Source organism: Cottoperca gobio, chromosome 4 (assembly GCF_900634415.1).
Source record: "Cottoperca gobio chromosome 4, fCotGob3.1, whole genome shotgun sequence".
NCBI lineage: Eukaryota > Metazoa > Chordata > Actinopteri > Perciformes > Bovichtidae > Cottoperca > Cottoperca gobio.
Window position 1 is genome coordinate 5,979,996 of NC_041358.1, and position 24,444 is coordinate 6,004,439.

The 24,444-nt window shown below is 40.6% G+C and overlaps 1 protein-coding gene across 6 annotated transcripts in view; it reads right to left on the reverse strand.

Moving 5' to 3' along the window:
- The window catches only part of patj (PATJ crumbs cell polarity complex component), a 129,456-nt gene that overhangs the window by 67,177 nt on the left and 37,835 nt on the right, over positions 1–24,444 (reverse strand). For 5 of the 6 annotated variants that reach the window (XR_003832118.1, XM_029429259.1, XM_029429258.1 and 2 more), the window contains exons 18-29: positions 24,139–24,312; positions 13,814–14,026; positions 13,663–13,725; positions 7,438–7,758; positions 6,024–6,126; positions 5,493–5,556; positions 4,888–4,968; positions 4,720–4,791; positions 4,437–4,614; positions 4,106–4,216; positions 2,766–2,825; positions 2,391–2,490 (exon numbers count right to left, since the gene is read on the reverse strand). Coding sequence is in view for 5 of the 6 variants with exons in the window: in XM_029429259.1 (XP_029285119.1) it covers positions 2,391–2,490; positions 2,766–2,825; positions 4,106–4,216; positions 4,437–4,614; positions 4,720–4,791; positions 4,888–4,968; positions 5,493–5,556; positions 6,024–6,126; positions 7,438–7,758; positions 13,663–13,725; positions 13,814–14,026; positions 24,139–24,312 (1,540 nt within the window). In the remaining variant the exon portion in view is untranslated. The remainder of the gene's footprint in view (positions 1–2,390; positions 2,491–2,765; positions 2,826–4,105; positions 4,217–4,436; positions 4,615–4,719; positions 4,792–4,887; positions 4,969–5,492; positions 5,557–6,023; positions 6,127–7,437; positions 7,759–13,662; positions 13,726–13,813; positions 14,027–24,138; positions 24,313–24,444) is intronic. The other variant, XM_029429256.1, reaches the window with a different exon arrangement.

Sequence of the window (24,444 nt, forward strand, 5' to 3'; positions counted from 1 at the left end):
TTACTAACAAACACAAGAAGACCTTTCCCTCTTTCTTTCTTCCAACATGGCAGATGGTCAACTTTCAGAAGTTGTACAAGTCAGCTCACACAGCCAACACACACACAGCCAACACACACACACACACACACACACACACACACGAGATACATCTTAAGTAACTGAGCACAATGTTCTAACAGATGTTTCCACTCTACCCACACACTCGTGTGGAAAAGGTGCTGAAAGACTTCCCAGTCCAAATTTACATCAAAGACGTCTATTTCACACACTTTGACTTAAGTAAGATATGAGTAAGTTATGAAGCAACACACCCAGGCAGGATCCTAAATAGGCCTCAAAAAACTCAAACTGGCTGTTCATGAGCTAAAATTCTTAGGATTTGGAATAACCTTAACAGGAAGACAGCCCAGAGTACAGAGAAGCAATCAAAGCCACAAGCTTTTTTGTAAAAGTAAAGTAGATTGCTAACCATGTGAGAGGCTTTTCACAGTTAGCAGACCCCTTACACAAAGTAAAGAGAAAACTTGGGAGGGACGGTGCGTGGCGCAGATTCTTTTAGTTCCCTCCTTTCCTTTCCTCCGCTCTGTCTGACTGTAGGTGTGTGCGCACGTGTGTGTGTGTGTGTGTGTGTGTGTGTGTGTGTGTGTGTGTGTGTGTGTGTCGGGAGCGGAGTCCCGCCCTTCATAAAGGAGAGCGGAGGAGAGAATGTGAATGTGCAAAGTAGACAGTACACACTGAAACGTGCACATAAATGAGATAAATAGCTCGTGGTTCCGTTGGGGGGGGGGGGGGGGCGTAATGGAAGGGGAAACACTGGAAAGCCCTACTTCATGCAGTGGACTTATAATAAAAGGGACAAAGACAGACAGACTTAGATGAAAAAGGGATTTCCATATCATGTAAAAATCAAAAACACCAAGCCTCCTCCTATCTTTTAAGCCTCCAGAGCTACAATACAACCCACAAGAACAAACCTTCACGTGACCGATTCTACTTGGCCCTCCATTTCGTCTAGACAGCCTCGAAGCAATACTTGGCACACTGAAAAGCTTTAGCAAGCAGATTGGGAAAATGGGACATAATCCTAACTGACAAAACACAGGGCCAAAAGATCCCAAAATGACCAAATAAACCGAACCAACCGACTTTGAACTTCTTTTTCCTATCTGTGTTCATCTATGTGCACAGACAGGCAGATCTCCCAAAGTAAAAGGTATTGCACAGCCGATCCCTCGCACCACACCAACACTTCAGTGATGACATCGCAGCGCTCTTGAGCTGGCGAAAAGGCAACAGATCGAATTTTCTAGTTGTAACTGACAGTAGTAGTAGAGTGGGTTTTCCACTCATGGAAGCCACAAGTTTCAGACAACCTACACCACAAGACACATTTCCACCCTTGTGGACAATCAATGTTTATTGCGTTGTATTATATTGTTAATTATTATTGTTAATTGCTAATTATTTAAAAAATAAACATCTCTTAAGACGGCCTTTACCATTTGGGATTTACCCATAAATTGTATTTATTTAAATGTACTTAAAGTGTGTAGATATAGCACGAAAGAAAATATAAATACTGGATCAACATAAAGTCAAATAGCTTTTGGGAGTAAAAACAATTACATTACTAAGATAATTTATGAAGCGCTGACGTCATCATGACAGGTACAGATAAATCAGACTATAAGTGGTTATAGGGAGTGTGTGTGTGTGTGTGTGTGGATCATTCATCAACATAACACCGCAGTTGTAATATGAGAGTGGATGTGACTGTAAGAGCTGCAGGCGCCCCCTAGAGGCTGTAGTGATCATTAATGGAATTGAAATTGCAGTGTTCAAGATTGTTTAAGAAAATAAACATTAAATGTTACTTGGGATCTCTTGGAATGTAATATAAATCTGACCTGAAGTTGAGATATCTTTATCTGAACCACAGCACTGATAGACATGTTTTTGTGAACGCAGCCTGAACAACAGACTCAGGGTGTGAAGCTGCTGCAGAGCAACAGACCTGCTCGTGATGCTTGTAGATCAAACCCTCGAGAAACTATGCATTTACCATAATAACATATATAGGCTGGCCAACAACTCTTTCTCTAAAAGCAACCACGTTCTGAACAACACATATAAATTGTTACCATCAAATCAGAAATACAGGGTTCCAGGATGTCAATCCTAACATTAAATATGAAGCCGAATCGCAGATCAAATGTACATTGAAGGGTCTTGAATATATTGTCTGCGGGGATTGTACTCGTATGTTGCATTTATTTATCCTTGTTTCTTGAAAGTGTTTGTCTTTGTTGATGTTGCAAATGGAGCCTCTGTGATGCAATTATGTGTGTGTGTGTGTGTGTGTGTGTGTGTGTGTGTGTGTTACTGACCTTTGGCCTGCTCCAGGTCAGAGTCCAGCTCCTGATCTGATTGGTCGGGGTGTCTGTAGGGCGGGGGTTGTCTCAGAGGGGGCGGGGCTGCACCTGGTGTCTGCAGAGGTGGAAACAAACAAACAAAGCTATTATCTTCAGTGTTTGGTGAGATAAGTATCCTTCAGCAGTGGGCTGAGGCTGTGCTGCCCTCTGCTGGACTCAGGACACTGTTTAACATCATTAGAAAGACTACACCTCAACAACTAGCATTTCTGTTTTGTTTGTTTTGTATTAATGTGTTAATTTCCACAGAGCTCATGGAGTTGGTGTGTTCTTCCAACCTTTGCAATTAAATCCCACTGACACCAATAGTGAGGTAGTTCCTTTCCTTACCGGAGACTCAGTCCTTGTTGCTTTCGTTTTTTTGTAGCTGGGAGCTGTGAGAGACACAGGCTGAAACACACACACACACACACACACACACACACACACACACACACACACACACACACACACACACACACACACACACAGTAAGACTTGAGTGTGTACCACATTTAAATAATGTTTAGTGTGTGTGTTCCCATTCAGACCGGAGTTATGTCTGTGAGGGAGGTGGGGTGATTTTAACATCACCTGCTCTGGTCAGTGATTTTTACAATGTTAATTACAGCCACAGTGACCTGTTGTGTTCCTGTCCTCTCGTCATTGACGATTGATCTGGATTACTGAGTTTTTTGTTTCTGCTGCATTTCATCAGCTCAGTGTGGAATTTGACTTTCGTGTGAAAATGTTTGTTTCTATTCTGATAGACACCAACACCAACACAAAGGCCTCTTTGGGAACCAATATTAAGACAAAAACAAAACCCATCAGAAAAGCATCATATGTGCTACAAGTCGGTACTGATATTCTCTCTACACACACAAATGTCATCAGTAAAACTATGCAGTGTACCCATGGGTGTACAGCCAACTATGACAAGTAACAGTGTTATAATAGGGTTATAGCTTGATAATAAAGAGGTAATAATTACATAATACCAAGAAATTAACAATGGTTGTATCTGGGTAATATTAGATTAGAGAAATGTACCTAACAGGGTAAATATGGGTTACAACGAGGAACACATTTAAAGATGGTAATGGTAGCTGGTGATGGTTAAAGTGTAATATTTAGATTAAAATATGGTAATATTGTTGTATTGATGGGGTTATAACCTGATAATGAGATGATATATATGATGTTTTCACAATATCACAGGATACTATTAGCGTAATATCTCCTGGAATATCATGGAGCTCAAAATAGCTTATTAGCATTTTATAATGCAGAAACTCAACCTCCCATATGTTGCAAACATTCCCTTTTGTTTCAAGATAATAGTGTAAAAAAGTATAGGTTAAATGCTGTGAAATGAATCAGGGCTGCAAAATGCTAAAGTCTTTACGCTCAATTTGATTTCTCACTACTTTCATCTGAACAGGTTTGATATTATTGATGTTCATCCATTCATGTTATGGAAGGTTAACAATGGTGAACATCCCAATAACGGTCTTTTAAAGTTTGAAATATAAAATATGTAAAGATCTTTGCCTCCCCTTCATCTCTTTTGTCTTTCTGTCCATTTTTATTACAGACAATAATATGCTGAAGAGTCACCATGGTTAAAATGAGTTAGTTAAAAAGGAGTACAGTGAGGATTTCATTCCCACACTTTACTGTGTGTGTACCCGTGGAGTAGCTGACAGGCTCTGGACGATGAAGACGACGGGGCTCGGCGCTGATTTGATGGCATTGACGGCGTCCTCGTGACTGGCCACTCGTAGGTCAACACCTGACACCTGCACACAAACATCAGTCAATGATGAAATACAAAGCTAAACACTTTATCCCCCACCTGTGGAAAATCAAAAGGAAAACAAATCTAAAGCATCATGTTTCCTCTCTGAAGGAGACAGAAGCACATTGTGCGTAAACAATGCCGTCACAGCCATAAAACAGAAGAGCGCACATGTTCTGCACTGTAGCTGTAAACCCAGGTATTAGACCCAGCCCTCCTACCTCCAGGATCTTGTCTCCGGTCTTCAGACGCTGTGTCTTGGCAGCAGGGCTGTTCTGTAAAACCTGTTTGATGAAGATTCCCTTCAGTTCCTCTCCGTTCCTCAGACGCTTGATCACCAGATGACCTCCCACGATGCTCAGACCCAAGGACTGACCCTCCTCAGGCCACACCTCCACCCTGCAGAGAGACTCTTCATTAGCAGAGGTGTGGACTTGAGTCACATGTTCTAGAAATGGCCCGAAATTAGCTATAGATGTCATTTGGTCGCCTTGTGTGTTTTACCTGCGGGGGAGTCCCCAGTGACTGAAGGCAGGAGTTTCCTCTCCCTCCCCCTCCTCTCTTTCAGGTAGATCACTGTGAACACACACACACACACACACACACACAGTTAGCTACAGGTTTCTGTGCAGTGGTTGTTCTAACTGGCTGCAAGTGAAGCAGGTCTCCTACCCTTGGCCTCCTCTGATTGGTAGAGAGGCTCCTCCCTGGCTCCGCCTCTTCCTTCTCCCAGTGTCAATCTTCCTGACGGACCTCCACGGAAAGAAAACAACAAATAAATGTTTTCATCAACAACTCACAGAGCTAATGGAGAGCCAATACGTTTCCAAAGATGTCAAATCTGTCTGAATTTGAGAGATTTGTGTATAACATATGGCTATCAGATAGAACCGTGAAGTCATAAAAACATGACAAACAAATATGGAAAAACTTTCAAATGAAAGATAATCAAACAAGACATTATGTCTGTCAGAATTAAGACTTAAAGAGTGTGGAAACATTTTCAATTTTACAAATTCAAATGTTACAGGGATGTTTAATTTATACATTCATAAGTAAACAAATGAGATGCTTGTTCAACACAATTGGACACACTTACAGTAGGTACTGCGTACTAATATACAATAGTATGAACCAGTTTATTACAGCGTATGTAACCACAAGAGGGCGACACAGGACTGTGAAACAACAACAGAGAAGGAGACGGAGGTGATGGAGGAGTAAGAGAAGACGACAGAGGAGATAATAAAGAGGAGAAGGGAACAGTAGATACTGACTCTGTGTCGGTGTCTGTCAGAGAGAGCTCAGAGTCTGCTTCACTGTCTCTGAAGTCTGGAATACCTGCAGACACACACACACACACACACACACACACACACACACTAAGTTAGTAAAGCCATGTCTGCAGGATGTCAAACACATACCCTCTCTCCCGCTGCAGCAATGTTTCCATCCAAATGTAGCGCACATTTAAACCGAAGTTACAGAAAATCATCAAAATAAAACATGAATGTTTGTTTCCATCCACTCGTGTTGTGTGAATATAATATATCTCCTCATTGCTCCACACAGATGTGAAGTTTTCAGCTCACTTTATGTCACATGCTTCATGGATTCACTACATTTGTTTTACCTTATGTCTCTCCTCCTCACTTTTATTTTGAAAGTTCAACGCACACAATTGAACTACAACACGCGTTTCAGGGTTATGGAAGTAATGTAATAATCTATAACCCTTTGTCTCGTGATCTCAACAAAGCTATTCTAAAAACATTTGTGGTAATAAAGATTCAGATTCTGTTCCTCACCCAGAATCAGGTTTCCTAGAGACACGATGCTTTCATGGTCTGATCTCTGCAGGTCTTCCTCCTCTTCTCTCTCGCTGATCTCCTCCTGCTTCTCTCTCCAAGTCTGAGAGGAGAAAAGAGTCAAACAAAAACTCATTAAACATGTCACATTAAATTAAATGATGTTGGTATTAAAGCTGCACACGAAGGATCAATATCGATATCATGTGAAGCTGAACATTTCCTGCAAATGTTTCCAATTAAAAGCAAACCAGGAAAGTTTGTGTCCCTGGGAAAGAGAGTGAATCTTAGTGAGACGCCTGTGTACAAGAATCATATGTACATATTAAAGACAAAACAAATACAATTTACAACACACAACTGACATACAAATTAGATCCATCTTAAAGAAAACACTTGCAAGTGTGAAATGTTTTCACTTCTTCAAAAGGAAAGATATGGAGGTGGTTCAGACGCGTTCGATTCCATTCACACATCTTTGTTTTGCCGTGACTCCTTTTTCTACACCCCCCGTCTATAGCTCACCTGATGCCACCTGCTTTTCTTCTACACAGGTTTCTCTTAAAACAAGAAATCTTGATCTCAATGACACTTGATTATGTAAATGATTCATAACTTTAAATGCAAAATGTGTAATATTCTGCTGCTAGGGGGTCTCTCAATCAAAACAATAACAAAAGACGGAGTTGAAGGGTGAAGTAGTGCGGGATCATAGGAGTTCTTGTCTCCACCACCATTGTTGTCTTTGCCGTCAGCCTCTCCCGGTTAGGATTCCTTCAACGTTTGTAGTTGTATTGTTTTAGCCTGGAGCTGAATTCTCCACAAGTCTCTTCCTCTCCAAAACAAACAGACCCAGTAAGAAGAACCAGTAAAAACACTGAATGAAGCAGTTGCACGTTAACAGAATCAGTGTTTCCCAACGCGGCTCGGCAGACACAGCATGCTAATGTTTTCTCAGCTTAATTCTCTGATGACTTAAGGATTCTAGTCATTGGACGTCTAGATCTTATCTGGTAACAATATTTAGTTCAAACGACCAAAATCCCAAAAAATGTGGCTTAAAACTGGATAAAAGGTCTTTATGACAGCTTCTGGAATACAACCACAACGCTTGCTAGGTTTGAAAGTTGTTGGCGACGTTTGGGATAATGTTAGTACACAACTCAACGGAAGGTCGAGTAGTTTTAAGACATTTTAATGCTGAAAAGTTACAAATTATACCTTTAAAACTGAACCTGGAACTCAAAGGGTGTAACCCTCTATTTCCCAGTTGGCTTTTAATTTGAAACGTTCAAGCTTCAGTTCAGCTTCAAATATAAAACAACTAAATTGGTAATAAAGTTGCGTCTAATATACGACCTGGCTCTCTCTGCAGGTGATAAATATTTACTGTGTATTTTCCCTCCACACTCACCTCCTCTGTTCCTCTGGCCCGGAGGGAGGAGTTAAGCTTCCACTCCTCCCACGACGGAGGAGGCTTCCTGGGTAGGGAGCCCATGCTCTCCTCCACTTTCTCCTGCGTCTCCACTTCCTCCTCCTTCTCTTCATCTTCATCAACCTCGTCCTCGTCCACGGCCATCTCCCTGCCCTCCTCCACAGGCAGGAGGTCAGAGGTCAGGGAGAAGGAGGCGTAGCGAGGCAGACCTCCGTCCAGGATAAGCTCCGGCTCCTCTTCTTCCCCTTCTTCTTCTTCTCGACGGAGGTCTTCTGGCAGGACGGAGCCGTCACCAAAACCCTGAAACACACACGACACCACAGAAGAACAACCATAAGAAGGTCGAAGGTCGAAATAATGATGATTAAGATAACGGAGCATAAGCAAGAAGTGACCTGAAGGGAAAACACTCATTAAATCACTTTAATCAGTCGTCCACTCAGTGAATCCTGACACCTGCCAACTCTCACCAATTTGTAATGTGCAACATAACATGTGCACATCTGATACATTTGAAATGTGACTTTTAATATACAGGCCCACCACGTGAATCAACCTTCACTATCCAATGATAAACATGGGCTTTGTGCGTAAAAGTGGCCTTTTTCTGATTGTTACTTTAAATTAAAATAAAAAGAACATGAAGAACATCACTTAGAGACGGGAGCCAGAGGAGATTTGAGAACTAAATTGGGAAAAAGCCAAACAGATAAAAACAAAATCCATACTGTCTCTCATCCAAAGAGCTCCATCAACCCAGTGGATGTTGGTTTCAATATATTTAAGACGACCTGGACGTCGGGTAAATTAAAAGACTTGGTAAACGAGTCAGACGGTAGGACCCAGAGGCTTCCAGCCGTCTCCTCAGCGAAGAGACTAAACTGAAAAACCGCAGCTGACACTAAATCTAAAACTTGACTTACTTTGAACATTAGCCTTCATCTCTGAACACATAAAGGTTTTCTCCAACTCCCTAAAGAGCCTTCCTCAGCAGATACTGAGGGGATATCCTGTTCTTAACATTACGATGCAGACATTAGTCCGCGCCGGGAAATATTAATGACAACACTTAGGCTAATTTCCATCGACGAAGCCTCATCTTCAAGGACTCTGTTCTTCTTCTTTTAATTTGGGCCTGGGAAGCCGGCCCATCAGGGCCATATAATGGAGGTGAAGAGCAGACGGCAGCAGCAGCAGAGCTCATACCGCTAACAGGGTGTTCTGCAGACTGATGTGTATTGGCTGTGACTGCCTGGCCTCATATTCATAAGATTTAAAGACGTTGTCATTTAATATCTCTGGCATTAGACGATGAGGACAGTTGAGATGACGAGTTGGTCTCTTCAGACTCTCTGCAGAGTCTCAGTGAGGCAGTGAGCTGCTAGATGTTTGACTTGATTTACTGCAGAAGCCTCTACTGTCCAATCCTCAAGATGTTAATCAATGAAAACGGTGATCTGCTGTTTTAGACTCGATCCCTACCTGGTGGTCTGGATCTCTTATAAAATACTTTCTTGATTGCTCGTTTTGTTCATAACATGTCAGTAAAATAGTGAAAAACGAGCAGCATAATGTGGCATCATCAGATTATCAGTTTTGCTCGACCAACAGTCCAAAACCCAAAGATATGTAGTTCCAAATGCTTCTAATGGACCTTGTGGGTCTAAACTTCTCAGGAGATGGATCAGTAATGGATGAAATAAAGTAAAAATTTAACTTTTGGGTCAGTACCACTCGGGTTCAGTCCGGTCAGGTCTTAAAGACCAGCTGGGTTCAGGTCTCACTTTGAGGCCCTTGCATAACATTACTGCCAACATGTTCAAATAAACATGCCTATTACCAAGTATTTGAGGTTAAAGTATTTGGAAACATTTAGCATGTCCCAGTATTTCAATGAAATGTTTGATTTTGTCATTGTAACAGAATACTGCTAATTAGTTTTAGAGGTATTTCGTCATGAACTAAATTAATGGACGAGAGGAAACTTTGACCTGTAAGATTTTTTACATGAATTACAATCTGTAACTCTAAATCAGTTTTCCTCGTCTTTCTATTAAACTTCTGATCCTCACAACACACAGCTATGACTGATGAGAGTCTTGGTCACGAATGCGCAAACTTAAAGAACCTTTCAGAGATATGGATCGGGCTTTAAATGTCTACATTAATCCGTTTCTTCAGTTGAAACGAGCCGAGTTAACCGTATGTCCTCGTCTGTTTAGCTGAAATCAGATTACTGTCTAAATGATCAATTAAATGAACAGTAAATAGACAAAGTGAACACAGTAACGGTGTCAGCGGCAGACATTTCTTTTACAACAAGCAGAGTAAAAGTTGATGGTTGGTGTTACTGTGCTGTCTGACAGCTCTCTGCTGCTTGCTGCCTGTAAAGCTGCTTGTTTTCTCGCTTGTATTCACGTTTGACTGGGTTTGAACAGTGACTCGCTGCAGCTCTTTATCTGCACAAAGAAGATCAGAATAATGTGAGCGCAGCCTGTAACTACAGCAGTCTTCTACATATGACCTCTGAAAGTTAACGAGCTGTGGATGTGAAACGGGGGTCTCTCTCTGGTCAGCGGGCTGGCGTGACCGAGAACGATCCGGCAGTGAAGTGACAGCGTCGACCCGGCTGTCTTTATGGAAACCCATCAGAGACCTGTGGGCTGTGAAAAACCCTCTTCAGCCAAATGAGCTGCATATAAAACAGGAAATAAAAGCAGCAGCGCAGAGGGCGGCCGCAACAGATACTGCAGGAGGACAGAGTAACGCAGTAGAACACAGTAGAGTGCAGTAGAGTGCACAGGTGAAGGGACTTTAGCTGAAGACAATACAGAGGACGACCAGGAAGTCTATGGTATTCATATATTTAGGGCTTTTTTTATTTGGTGTTTTCAAGTGAATAAGATCTTTATGTCTGAACAACACATTGATTCTTATATCCATCTAGAGAAGAGTCTCAAGTCCTGCTTGATTTGATAAACACATACTGATGATTTCACTTTCACAGCAAAGCAAAGACAATAAGCTAAAGAGGTTTTATTTAACCTCATCTCATCTTAACAAATAGTTCGATAAACAAAACAGAAGTACTGTGGAGGATCCTTTCTGTCCTCAACTCAACAGTACTGCAGTAGTATTTCCTGAGAGTACTGCAGTACTGAGTGTACTGCTGCTGGAGGACCAAAGTGTCCTCAGAGTACCCCCCAAGCCCTCTCCACCCCCCGACTCACTTAAGAGAGAGATGCTGCTGGTTGAGCTGATAGAGCACTTTATACCATCCAGCCATCCAGCTGAGTCAGCAGCTTCACAGAGACAGAGAGGAGGGAGAGGAGAGATTAAGGAGAGGAGAGAGGGTGAAAGAAGGTGAAAGAGAGGAGGAGATGAAAGAGAAGAGAGATGAGGAAGGAGGTGAAAGAGAGAGGAGGGAAATGAAGGAGGAAGAGGAAAGACTGCAGAGGTGAGAAGAAGTAAAGGGAGAGAAATACAGAAGGAAAACATGACTTCCTTTAGAGAAAGCTACTCCGAGTCCAAAACCGCAGATGATGCACTGATTTATCACCAACACAAAGAACGTGTTTCAGTCTGTTAGCAGGATATCACAAAAACTACAACGGATGTGATGGACAGTTCAGCTATGATATGCAGTTACAGTTTTGGCTACAAACTGAATTTTGTGATGTAGAAGCACATTTCTTTACGTGTGAATTCATTGGTCCAGAATGCATTGATCTATATAAGCAACACCAGTTTCCACCTGCACACTTTCCTCAACACCGCTCCCCAAGTTTATTCAAAGCTTCTGCAAATTTGGTTGTTTTTTCTCTCCATACTTCACTACGCCTGTAAAGTTCATCAACACTAGTAAAAGTCTTGGAAAAAAAAGATGCACAAGACAACTTTACAAACACATTTCCTTCTGTAAATGGAGTGAAAGTGACACTGGAGGCTTCTGGAAGAAAAGAGGAAAACTTAAAACTGTACTGACATAAACACTATACTCGTATATCGGCCGATAAGTAACATTAAAGTATGGTACAAAAAAATCCCGTCTGTGATTCAAACTGCAACCTCCGGGTCCGAAAAGTGCAATGCAGAAGTGACTTAAACCTGAATGTTCTCTGATATCCAGCAGGGGGCGACTCCTCTGGTTGCAAAAAGAAGTGAGATTGTATAGAAGTCTATGAGAAAATGATCCGACTTAGTTAACCTCTTAAGGTTATCGTCTCAGTCTAAGTCTTCTTCAATACAGAAGGATGTTCAATTAGTAAATTATGGTTCCATTTAGAGTAAAATAGACAATAATAATAAAATAAAATGCTTTAGGGCGTGGCTACCTTGTGATTGACAGATTGCTACCACAGTGTGTCTGGTTTAGGTGCTCTCCAGGTTTTCGTCTTACTTTAATCCTTTCCCAGTGTGTTGTCAGTTCATGAAGGTTATTTTGGTGTTCGGTTGCACTTCTGGTTCCAGAAAACCAAGACGGTAACGGGCAAAATCCCTTAAACATATCTTGGCCACAATTATTTGCAGATCAAATTTGAGGGCATTCCTTGTACAATGAGGTACATTTCTGTATTGTATCGCAACACAGTACAGCACAGTTTATACTTTCTGTGCTGACTGGCTCTCTTTCTTTACTCATGTCTTTTCATCTTTCTGTAAAATAAACTGTCTTCCAACAAATGATCAGTGTTTGTATTGTCTTGTTTAACAGCAGAGATAAATTCAGACTGAACCTGTTGGATGTTTCCACAGAGATAAATCCCGTCTGAACTCTGCATGCATTTCTCATCCATTCCCGTCATGCACCACATATTTATTTACATCTATTTATTTCTCTTAGTCAAATGCCTCGGCAGCGCTGTTCGTCTGATATCCGGACCAATAAAGCAAACTGATCTGAAATGAGTTAAGAGGGGAGAGATAAAGAGATAGAGAGGAGAGATTTACCTTGGGAAGATGAAGAGAGATGGAGGGAAGAGACAGCGAGAAGCAGGAAGAGGGAGAGAGGGAGGGAGAGAATAATGTGAAAGAGGAAAAAATCCTAATGGTCCAATTAGTCTGGAGTGACTTGATTAACATCTCAAAGAGAAAGAGAGAAGTAACAAGGCTTCTGTTCTAAAAACACAGCAAGTTACATTTGCTGATGAAGACTGTGACATGCAGTTGAAAGCCCTAAAAACAATCAGTAAGTATTTGAGACTATTTTGTAAAAACCAAGCTGAACTTCATGGCCGTCAGTATTTGGACCTGCAAACGCCTGAATGGTGTTGTTGAACAAAACATAAAACACAAGTATTAATCTGGTGCTGGAACAACTTCCACACGAAAGGCCTTTTTACATCAGCGAGGTTTTTGACATTTATTTTTTGAAACCGTTGATTGTCATAAATACTTTCACACAAAACGTGCCTAATACTCACCATATAAGCAATGTCATTTCTTTCCACAACAAGGTCAATTTGTCTGAGCTTTCGCACCGCGAATAAAGGCATAAACCAGGGTTACTAATGGTGCAACATTATGGAGGCTCTGGGGTGCGAAACAAGACTGCAAACTTTATTACTCCTTTCAACCTTGACAAAAGGCGGCACAGACCAGATCCACTCCTTTTGGTCACAATAAAAGCATTTTGTGATTTTTAGTGATAATGAATCCATCATATTTGTCTGAAGAATGAGCGGGCACAAATCTATTTGAATCTTTTATTGGACAGTTTTGCAACCTTTGCAAATTTGAATCACTGCTGGTAAGAATAGCTTTTGGTATAAATATTAGCAGGCAACTACTTTGCATTTTAATGACGTGTATTCGTCACACCCCTGATGTGTAAAGCCCTTAATGTAATAAAATATTTATTTATTTTTCATGTTGATTGGTCAAAATTGAGTCAAATTTCTTCTGGTTCGAGCCTCTCAAATATCAGGATTTGATGCTTTTCATTGTCATTTATGATCGTAAACTAAATATATTTGGATTTTTTACTTTGATTTTTGAAGTTATTTAAATAGATACCCTGAAGCTGTGAGAAACTTTAACAGGCATTTCTCACTATTTTCTGACATTTCATAGACAAAACGATTAATTGGTTGATTGACAGTACGCTAAAGGATGTGGATCGTCATAAATTTAGTCATAATATGTACAGCATAAATATGTGTGTGTGTGTGTGTGTGTGTGTGTGTGTGTGTGTGTGTGTGTTACCTTTGGTACAGGCAGTTGTGTGTTGCTGAGCGACACCAGTCTGCTCCTCTCCAGTCCCTCCATCTGCACAAACAGATCAGACTCTAATCAACACATGAAGCTGCACCTGGAGAAAACTCCACTCATTAGAAAGCAGAAGGTGCAAACGTACCATCACCAGAGGCTTACGGATACCCAGGCGGACCGTGCCAGGGGGGGCAGATTTCAGGACCTCCACGGCCTCGCCCAGGGTAAGCAGGTCCAACTGGGTCTGGTTGACCGACACCAGCTGGTCACCGGGGAGTAAAGCGCCGAGACGATCTGCTGAACCGCCGGGAACGAGAGAACGGATCACCATCACACACCGACCGGGATCCAGTGGGTCCTGGAGAGAGGAATAACAGCATCACATTACAGTCATTTGTGCCTCTGTGAGAGATAAATACGATCAACAAAAAGGCTCTGGAACTCCGCCTGAAGATCGGAGGCTTGTAGAATCAGTGTCATATTATAAATCACTTCTCAAAGCGTTATCTTAAAAAAAAAAAAAATCTAAATCTTTTTTAATAATGCATAATTTTATTTCCAATGTGTCTTCTCTTCTTAAGCTTATGGCTTTTTATTTTTCATATTACTTTTGGGTATTTCACTGTTGTAATTGTCAGATTTTATTGCAATCCTCAAATGCTGTCATTTGTAAACTGTAAAGCACTTCAGGACTTGGTTTTAAGGATGCTGCATAAATAAAGTTGATTAATATTATCATTACTATTATTTTAAGTTCACTTTTAAATCTAAGTCTGATCTCCTCAGTTTAGAGGTACAAATCTGTCCGCTGTGTGCTGTTAACAGGACATTTCAACAGCTGTGTAGCGGGAAACTCAAGAGCATGTTGAGATGTCATGTGATTAGTTTTTTAAGGGAGATTTTTGATGTTTCTTGCTTATTTCTTACAGATTAACATACTTGAAAATATAAAATAAAATGTAGTTAATGTAAATGTCCCCTTGTTTTTTAACAAGGTGAAATGTTATTTAAGACCCAGACAAAAAAATATGTGAGTGAACAATTCTTTGGCACACACTTCAGGAACCACCGATCTAAAGACCCGCAAACATCCCTCTACTGGAGGCCACCAGTCTGTTCGTCAGCAGGGGGTTCGAACCTTTCAGGAAAGAAACTAGACCAAAAAACTCAGACTGCATCTCTGCCTTTGAACCTTTCAGACTGTGACACAGGTGTGAAACCGGCTCAAGAGTGGGAGGAACAGAAAGCCGCCGTTTCCTCCTGTTCCTCCCCCAACACAAGAGAGCCAGTCGATGACAGGAAGACAGCAATCATCCCGTCATTCAGACCGAGTGTCAGCAAAGAGAGACAGAAAGGCACAGCAGCAGAGAGACAGGCAGGGGGAGACAGAGACCAGAGGAATGACAGAAAATCCATCCATACAAACACAACAACAACAACAACACACAGGCTTCACTTCATCATCAAACCAACAGTGAGGAGGTCAAAGGTCACAGCACGCTAAAGACATGGAAGCATCAGAGATGTGGACGTGAACTGAGAGACTGAAGAGAAAGATGGATGGAAGAAGGAAAAGACAAATGGAGACGCTGCAGAAATGGAAAAGTTGAGAGTTTCCTGACTTTAAAACAAGGTACTAGAACATGTACAACAGTGAAATTCAGCAGCAGGCACTTGACATTTAATTCTGTCAACAGCTCAGAATCGTATCTGTCTGGTTTCCAGAAGTTAGAAATAATATCTAATATGCACAACTCAAGTACGTTTTACATTTTGTACTACCTTGTCATTTGCCAGTGCGTCTATCATTTCAAGAGTAAATTGTTCAAAGAAATGTTGCTCTGGACCGTTGAGTTTAGATTAAAGTTTTAGATTAGAGTTTAGATTAGAACAACATTCCATGATCAAATGACAAATATTATCAAAAACAGCAGCAAATAAAGCTTTGAAGAGCAACTTAACACCCTTTAATCATCTTGTTGTTGCTGCTCTGATGTCAAAGAGTACACCGTGACATCACTGTGGGTGTGGTTACATTGGTTTGGCTTATTCAAAGCTATTGTGCTGCACTTAAAGGATTTCACCTATTTGAAGCTAATGTACTTGTAAGATTCTTGCTGTTCTGAGTTGTATCCTCATAGTTGTTTGCACTTATTGTAAGTCGCTTTGGACAAAAGTGTCAGCTAATGTGTCAGCTGTAATGTAATGTTACAGTGCATCCTGCTTTCCACACTGCAGTGAAATTACTCTTTAAGTTCCTCAGAGGGACGAGTTTCTTTTGTTATTTGCTATCGACTAAACTAAAGTTATTAACAACTTATTGCATGTTAGATAAGAAAGTCTTCTGGTAGTTTAAAAAGTGTAAAAACAGACCAGAAGAACATCCATCAAAAAACTGCTCAATTTAAATGCAAGAAATATTTAGTATCAGGTAATATTATTATGTTCTTACCATCAACTTGTTTATTCTTATGATCATCACTGTTAACGGTTTACATTTCTGGCATTGTGTACATTTGGTGTTTGCACTTTATTGATAATCTTTGTTTTGCTTACAACTTATTTTATTTGCTACTTTGTACTGCAACTTCGTCAAAGCAATTTCCCACTGGACAAATAAAGTTGTATCTTATTCATTATTAATAACTTATTGAAGAAGTTATTCCTCATAAGAAATATTTGTCTAGAAACTTCAGATGTTTGCATGTTCAGCTGACCTGTTGTGCACTAGCTTAGCATTTATGCTTACCTATAATTAGTACCAAAGGAGTTCCTGCTATGAAATTATTAGAAATTTAAGGACCTGTAACATTAAGTATTGTCCAGAGCTGTATTAATTATGCAGATCTTCACCGAGGCCATATAGGACATTAGTGGGAGAGTCAGTGGTTGCAGCTTTTGGGAAATGTTTTGTGTTTTTTTCGAAGATTAGAACAAGTTTTCAAATAATAAAAGAAGTTGGGAGGTAAGTAATTATCTCATAACTTTGACTGGATTTTGTTCAGTCAACAACATAAACATATGGATTGCACAAACGAGCCCTCGTCTCTGCTCCATATGTTTAAACAGAGTCACCAGCATGGCCCGGTCCTGCCAGAATCCCACCAGAGATTCATATTCTGACTATAAAACCCTCTCCTGGTTAGAGCGGATGTACATTTTGTGAATTCCCCTGTGTTGAACCCTGGGCATCGCCCGCGCTGCAGTACGAGCTGCCTTGCCAAGTTTTAGGCTGCCAGAACAAAGCCGAGCTGTATTTATAGACCGAACAACATGGTTACAGGTGGTGAGGAGTCAGAACTCAAGTCCTCCACTCCTACAAGATCCTCCGGAAAAAGAAAGACCTCTGCTGTCAAAGAAGTGGAGATATCAGAAACGTAAGAAAAAGTGTGAGCGAAAAAAAGAAAAGAAATTTAAAACGTACTTTGCCAAAAGTAGTGAAATGTTTCCACAGTTGGCTTTTCGTGCGCAGATAACAATGAGGAGGTTTTTTATATGTAGGTTGCAGAGTGTCTAAACAAAGTTTCTAAGACCTTTATGATGCCAGTTAGAGAGGAACTCTGGAAATGAAAGAGTCAAAGTATTTTAGGAGACTGAACTTTAGACATTTTATTCTACACATACTCAAGACCTTTCACGACCTCTGAAGTTTGATAATATGAAGATAACAATTTCACACTTATTCAATTTTTTGTTAATAATGACTATAAACTTTAAGGCCAAAAGCAAATGAACCCCTGTCTACATAATCTGGGTCTGTTATTACGGCTCTTAGTTCCACTGAAAGAAAATCCTAATGTTCCAGCATACAATTATATTTTCCACTGCCAAGGAGGTTATGTTTACGGTTCGGTTTGTTTGTCTGTTTGTCAGCAGGCTTACGAACGAAAAACTACCGGCCCGATTTTCATAAGGTGTAGCATTGGCCATCCGATACATTCTGGAGCGTATCCAAATCACCAGGCACATTCATGCATTTGTTTGGAAACTTATGGAAACTGCGTTGGCGAAGGTCTGCGCACTCGGAGTGCTCTTCTAGTTTAGTTTGCGTTTGTCTCTTTCCTGTTTCAACACCTTTGCGTTGAACAGGAACACCGACTGTGTGCCAGCGCTCACCACCAGTATCAGTGTTGGACCTCACTGATGCTCTTGAAGCAGCAGGTTCAACATCTGGTGGAAAGACTGAAACAGGGAGAGAGGAGGCCCAATGACATGACAGCATCAGTCGCTTTGAGCAAACGGCCAAAAATCTGATTACGTTCAACAGACAGCGCCCTCTAGAGGCTCAAAGAAGGAAGCAAATGAGGAAGTCAGGTGGTTTTATTGTAAGTATACTGATCACTATCTGTTTGTTCCTGTCAATCAATGTTGGTTTCTTTTACCACCATCAAGCATTAACCTAACCAAGTAGTTATTGTTGTAACCATGACTACGGGGGTCCCCTTACCTTAACAAAGTACAAACAAAAGTTTACATCCAGTGTTTGCGTTCTCCTCCCCTCAATGTGTGAATTTTAGAGATCTAAAAAGCATGTTGAGTGTATTTCACTCCTCATTTTGAATCCAGTTTTGTTGTGTTCTTCTTCTCTGTTTGTTGTCGCGTTGCTTCAAGTTTCAAGTTATTTATTGTCATGTGAACAACAATTACAGAGGAAGTCGTTGGCAATGAAAATCTTAAATCTCAGGCTCCCTCCTACACAACACACAAGTAAATATGAGAATCTAAGACATAAAATAGTCCAGAGTTCAAATATAGGGACAAAATATAACATATATTGCAATTAATTGCAAAATGAATATCGGAGCTGTTACCTGGAATTTGAATCGTGTGTTGAACATGGACTTACTTATAAAACGGCTGCTCTATAGCACTACTAGAGGTAAAAAAAACTACCCAGGAAACCTTTAAGTTTATCATTCCAAGATCATAAAACGGTTTTATTTTTGCAGCAGTGATGAGTCGTACCGAGACGAGCGTGTCCATGTGACACACTGAAGGGCTGTTTGGTTGTTTAGTTGGGTGACTGGGTTTCAGTGCCTTGCTCAAGGACACTTGATGTATCACAACATGTGGACTGAAGAAGAATCAAACCACCGACTCGTGCAGTGAGATTTTCAAAAAAGATATAAAAGTTATTCAACTGTATATTTTCTAAAATGACATTAAAGTTCCTGTTTAGCCTCTTTCAGAGATAGTTAACAATAATGAGACGTTGATAATATATCGTGCCGACAGTGTCACTGCCCATCAGTGTCACTTCCCTCCAGTATCATGCTCAAATTGATACAATAATTGATCAGCATATCTCTGTTTTAGTGCACCTGCATTTGTTGTTTCTCTTTGGAGAAAACACATTTTTGAGGTATGAAACGGCCTCATTTTAAAAGGTGTCAGGTTTAGTGGAAACTATCAGACAGACAGACAGATCAGCTCTTCTGTTATTGCCTGCAACCATCTTTCACTCAACTGACAGCCGGAGAGTCAGTAACAGGAAACACTTTGGCAGGAACACTGGACCGACATGCCCTTGGGCAAGAGATATAGAGGAAAGAGAGGGAGGGAGAGATGGAGAGAGGGAGGGAGAGAGAGAAGTTGATTATTTTATTTTGAGAAAATTGTTGAAGAGTCGGTTTCATTCTAAGGTGAAATGTACTTTTTCTTTTGATTCTTAAATCATATGCACTTTAAACATGGAAGATGAATATAAAACAATGAAAACAGTTGACAACTGTAATTGTTTTTATTGGTTCTTTAGTCTTTGCTGATTTACTGTATTTGCATCTCAATTAAAAAAACACATTTAAAAAAGGTTAAATACAGTTATTCTGTCCACCTTGTTTTAGCCGGTGCTTTTCATAATTAAAGAGTCCTCATCCAAAGCAAAAGTTAAATATTCAGAATTATAAGCATATTTCTGGAAGAGTCAAGATATTTTTTAATATATACTTATGTGTCCGTGACATAAATCCTTTACAGAAACATGTTTTCTTGTTTATATAATGATTAAGAAAACCGAGAGCTGCATGGTCACACAAGTGCAAGAAAATGCAATTACCTTTTTGGAAAGTGGAGACATTTCTGGAAAAAATGACTTTTGTGTTTTAAAGTATATATTTTTTTTTCAGTGAGAATATTCTTGGAAAGTAAAAACTAATTATTTGGTCAGTTATTTAGCTTTAGAAAATATAAGTAACGAAAGTGAGGACAAATCTGAAAAGTCAAGACATTTTACGTTTTCACTTTTGTGTGCAAAACATTTTTTAAGATATATTTTATGTCAGGGTCATCCTGTACGGAAACCATGTTTCTTGTTTACATGATGATTAAGAAGAGATTACTGTAGAGAACCGAGAGTAACATGGTTACATAACGGAGGACATTCCTGTAAAGTGGAAACATCTTAGAAAGTGTGGACATTTCTAAGTCAAGACATTTTTATGTTCTTTTGTGTACGAGGTATTTTCTAATATTCATCTTATATCAGTGACATCATTTACGGAAACTAGGTTTCTCATTTACATGACATTTAGGAAAGGATTTCTGGCAGTTCCTATGCAGATGACAATAAACTTGAACTTTAGAAAGTTAAGGAAAGTGTGAATAGTTTGTTTAGGCCTCTCTTCTTTAAAAGGCTGTTTTAAAGTTAAAACTTGGTTTCATGGTTAACAGGATACGAACTGTATGTCAAAGAGGGTCCCCACACGTGTAGGAGTATGAACATGCGTGTGTGTTGGTTCCAGCTGAACACAGGCTGCTTTGTCCAAATCTGAAGCTGAAGCCAAGACACACAGACACGCACACAGGTGATGTCATCATACAGGAGGTAAAGAACTGAGTGTGAGAGAGACAGAGACAGACAGAGAGACGCACAGAGACACACACACACACACAGAGAGAGAGAAACAGAGAGACAGAGACAGAGAAAGAGAGAGAGAGAGAGAGCGAGAGAGCGAGAGAGCGAGAGAGAGAGAGAGAGAGAGAGAGAGAGAGAGAGAGAGAGGAGAGAGAGAGAGAGAGAACAGAGACAGAGACAGAGAGAGAGAGAGAGAGAGAGAGAGAGAGAGAGACACAGAGAGAGTGTGAGAGAGAGGGGAGAGAGAGAGAGAGGGGGGAGAGAGAGAGAGGGAGGGAGAGAGAGAGACACAGAGACACAAAGAGAGACAGAGAAAGAAAGACAGAGAGACAGAGACACAGAGAGAGTGTGATGTAATGTCTGCAGAGGTCAGAGGTCAACTAGAGAACAGAAACACTAAGAGTAAGTCTTAACACTCATCTGCAAACTGAAACTGTCAGGAGGCGACGAAAGTGAGGAAAGTTAAGGAACAGAATCAGGACAGCTGATGGATGAGCCACTGACACAGGGTGCTTTCCATTCTGATAATTCTGCTTCCTCCCTTCTTTCGGCGTCTGACCCAGAAACTGATTCAGTTGTGCCATCATTGAGGTTTTTGGAACCCCTTAAGTGTCTCTTGGAAGAGACGAGGAGACCACAAGAGGCGCTCATAACCAGGAGCCATTAGTGGCCGTCTCCTCAAAATGGAGCTGAAGTGAGTGACAACGTCCCGTTTGGTAAAAACATCTCCTCCATCCTCGGAAGAGAAGGAAGAACGTGAGTGAGGAAATTGAGGAGCTACGTAAACCGTATGGAAAGCACCCATAAACACACCCATAAACACACACACACACACACGCCTCGAGCACAACGCATATTATTCCATACGATTACACGTAAATGAACTTCAAGTGTTAATTTCTCATTTCCTATCATGTAGTTAAACTGTTGTAAAGAAAAAAACTGATAATGATTTTCTCCACACACACATACATACAGGCCCCATGGGCAAACACTATATGTTCTGGCTGACATGGATGCAGACCAGCAGGGAGTTAACCCCCCTCCCAACCGCCTCAGCTGGATCTAAGGAGGAGGAGGAGGCAGAGGTCTTGGAGGTGAATCTGTGCCTTAAGATAAAGTGATGTATCAGGGCGGGGAAGAAAAAGACCAAGGTTTCCCCAATGTAATCCCCAGACACGTCTCAACATGAAATCTTTCAGTCACTACAATAATCAGAGAAAGTTTTGTTTAAAATTATCCAATTTATTTCAGGACTCCTGTGGGATTATTATTATTATTATTATTATTATTATTATTATTATTAATTTTTTAAAGGCGACAGACGTCTTTGTTAATCAGGAGCTGTAGTTTCAGTTCAAGCAATGAAAGTCCTTCTGTATGTTAGTTTGCTCTGTACCACTGTGGTTTGTCTTGGTCCATTTATGTTGGTGTTGCAGCAGATGTTAAATGATTTAAAAATGCAGTAATTTGGAGGAAGACGCTCTCTGCCATCAGACTTATCACAGAAAGCAAACAGGCAACTAGTTCACCCGTCACCAACACAGGAGAAGAACAGAGGGTTTTTTACCAATGAAATGACACATCAATGGTTTGTGTTTCTCAGCAGCTGATTCAAAAGTCTTAGATGTCAAAACTTCCCGTTAGCACCTGAACATCCTCCGCCCTTAGACCCTGGATTTAGACAAGGACAATCTCCACTAAAACCTTTGGAAGAAAATGGAAGAAACCTGTACCCCTAAAACACCACAATCTATTCTTTTAAGTAACATCATCCCACTGCAGATATGGCAGCCTGGACGTGCAAACAGACCTGAAAACAGATCTGGTTGAGCAGATGAGTCACCCTCTGTCCTGCTGTCCACTGCTACACTCAGAAAACTCACTGTACTTACTGTGGAGACGTGAGTGCCGAGTCACACCAGCTTCACCCTGTGTTCATCCACCGCTACCACGAAATCAACCACAGGGAGGTACAGTGTGAGAGGGCTTCTGTATGTTCCTGTTGTACAGATTTTTTGAAATGTCAGAAACACTTCCTACTCTTGTAGATGTTTCTGCATTATTTTAAAGCACACCTCACATGGAACAAAGACCATCTCTACAACTGCATAAAACATCACAAACATTAACCTTCGAGGAAAAGACCAGAGGTGCCATTCACCACAACAAATACAATATATTTAATGACTGACGATTGTTTTTTGGCCATCACATACTAATAATTACAGATGAACAATTAAAACATCTTGAGGACTCCACAGAATCCAGACAAAGACAAACATTGATGATAGATCAAGTTGACAACAATTACAATCCCTACCATCCATGCCGTGGATAATTAATGCCTTGAAGGCCAGTTTCTTGCATCTCTCCAGCTCAGACCTACGTCTTTCCTCACCATCACTAAACATGATTTCAAATATATTTCCTGCCACAATCACATCCTAATATTTTCAAGCTCCTGTAACAACAGGATAAACTATTTTAAGATGTTATGAGTTACCAAAGTTTCAGACACCAACTTCTTGACCGTTGTTATATTAACTTCACCATGATTGACTTTGGACCTGAACTTTCATCCATCCTACACAAGGCTTCACACAGCATCTAAACTGTATCTGGATGAAGCACTTTTCAGGGGTTGCTTCAAGACATAGGAAACTTTTGGGAAAGTATTTTATCGTCGAGAGAGCAAGAGTTCAGATTTTGGGAATAACATGTCAGGGTAGAATTACATTTTTCCACAGCATCTGAAACCCTTCAATAAATCAGTTACCAGATTGCTTTACTTCAATTACTGAGCTGACAGCATTAATAGCCGTTTCCTCACATACAGCTTTCTTTCTTGGGGAAGTTGAGTGCGCCCTTGTACCTACAAAATTGTCTTCAACAAATATTTTAAGGCTTGGTATTACGGATATTTTTTTTGTTAGCTCAATTTCATTGCACACTTGGACAGACAGAAGAGGTGTGAATCAGTCCTTCATGCTCCTCAGCGAGGACTAAAAATCCAAGACCTCGTCCAGATCCACGCTTCCTCTCGGGCTGCAACTCATTACTCTAATCTTAATCAATAATTTGTGTCAGAGAATAATGAAGAAGGGCCTCTGTAATTCAAATCCCCCCAGTGATGTCTTCAAATATCTTGTTTTGTGCGACCAACAGTGAAACACCTACAAATATTTAGTTTACAGACACTTATCAGCCAGAAAATAATCACATCATCACATTTGAGAAGCTGGACTCCACAGATCGTTTGGCACATTTGTTTTAAAAATGTGCTTCAACGATTAATCCATAATCAAAATAGTTGCCGATAAATTTCCTGTTGAACGATTATTCGGTTATCACTTGCCGCTCTAGTTTCATTTACACATTATCCAGTCAACGCTTATCAAAATTATTAGTGACGGCTTCATATACTGTATGAATTTCAGGACCAATCAGAGTGCTGTGTGCTTTTTATTGTATTGTATGATGCAATCTGATGAATATTGTTATGCCTGAAAGGTAAAAATTAATCATAATGCATGTAAAGGAGAAAGAGACACACAGACAGACAGGATGTTGTGGGTGTAGCAGCGGTGGGAGGAAGACGCAGGTGCTGCTTTTACCTGGTAATCAAGGATGCTGAAGCCGAGGCCTTTGTCTCTCTCCTTCTGCAACTCCAACACCTGCACGTCTGGAGACCACTGAGCCAGCTCTCCTTCATCTTCATCTTCATCCTGCTCCTCCTCCTCTTCCTGGCTGTGTTGAGTCTCAATCAGCTCCACCTCTATAGGGGATACCTGACACACAACAGTGACAACAGACTCTTAAAACTACTGTACAAAAGGACAAGCAAATATACTAAATTCAGTTGTCTTTAGGTGAGACCAAACTAGTTGTAGTAGTAGTTGTTGTGGTGGTTGTAGTAGTAG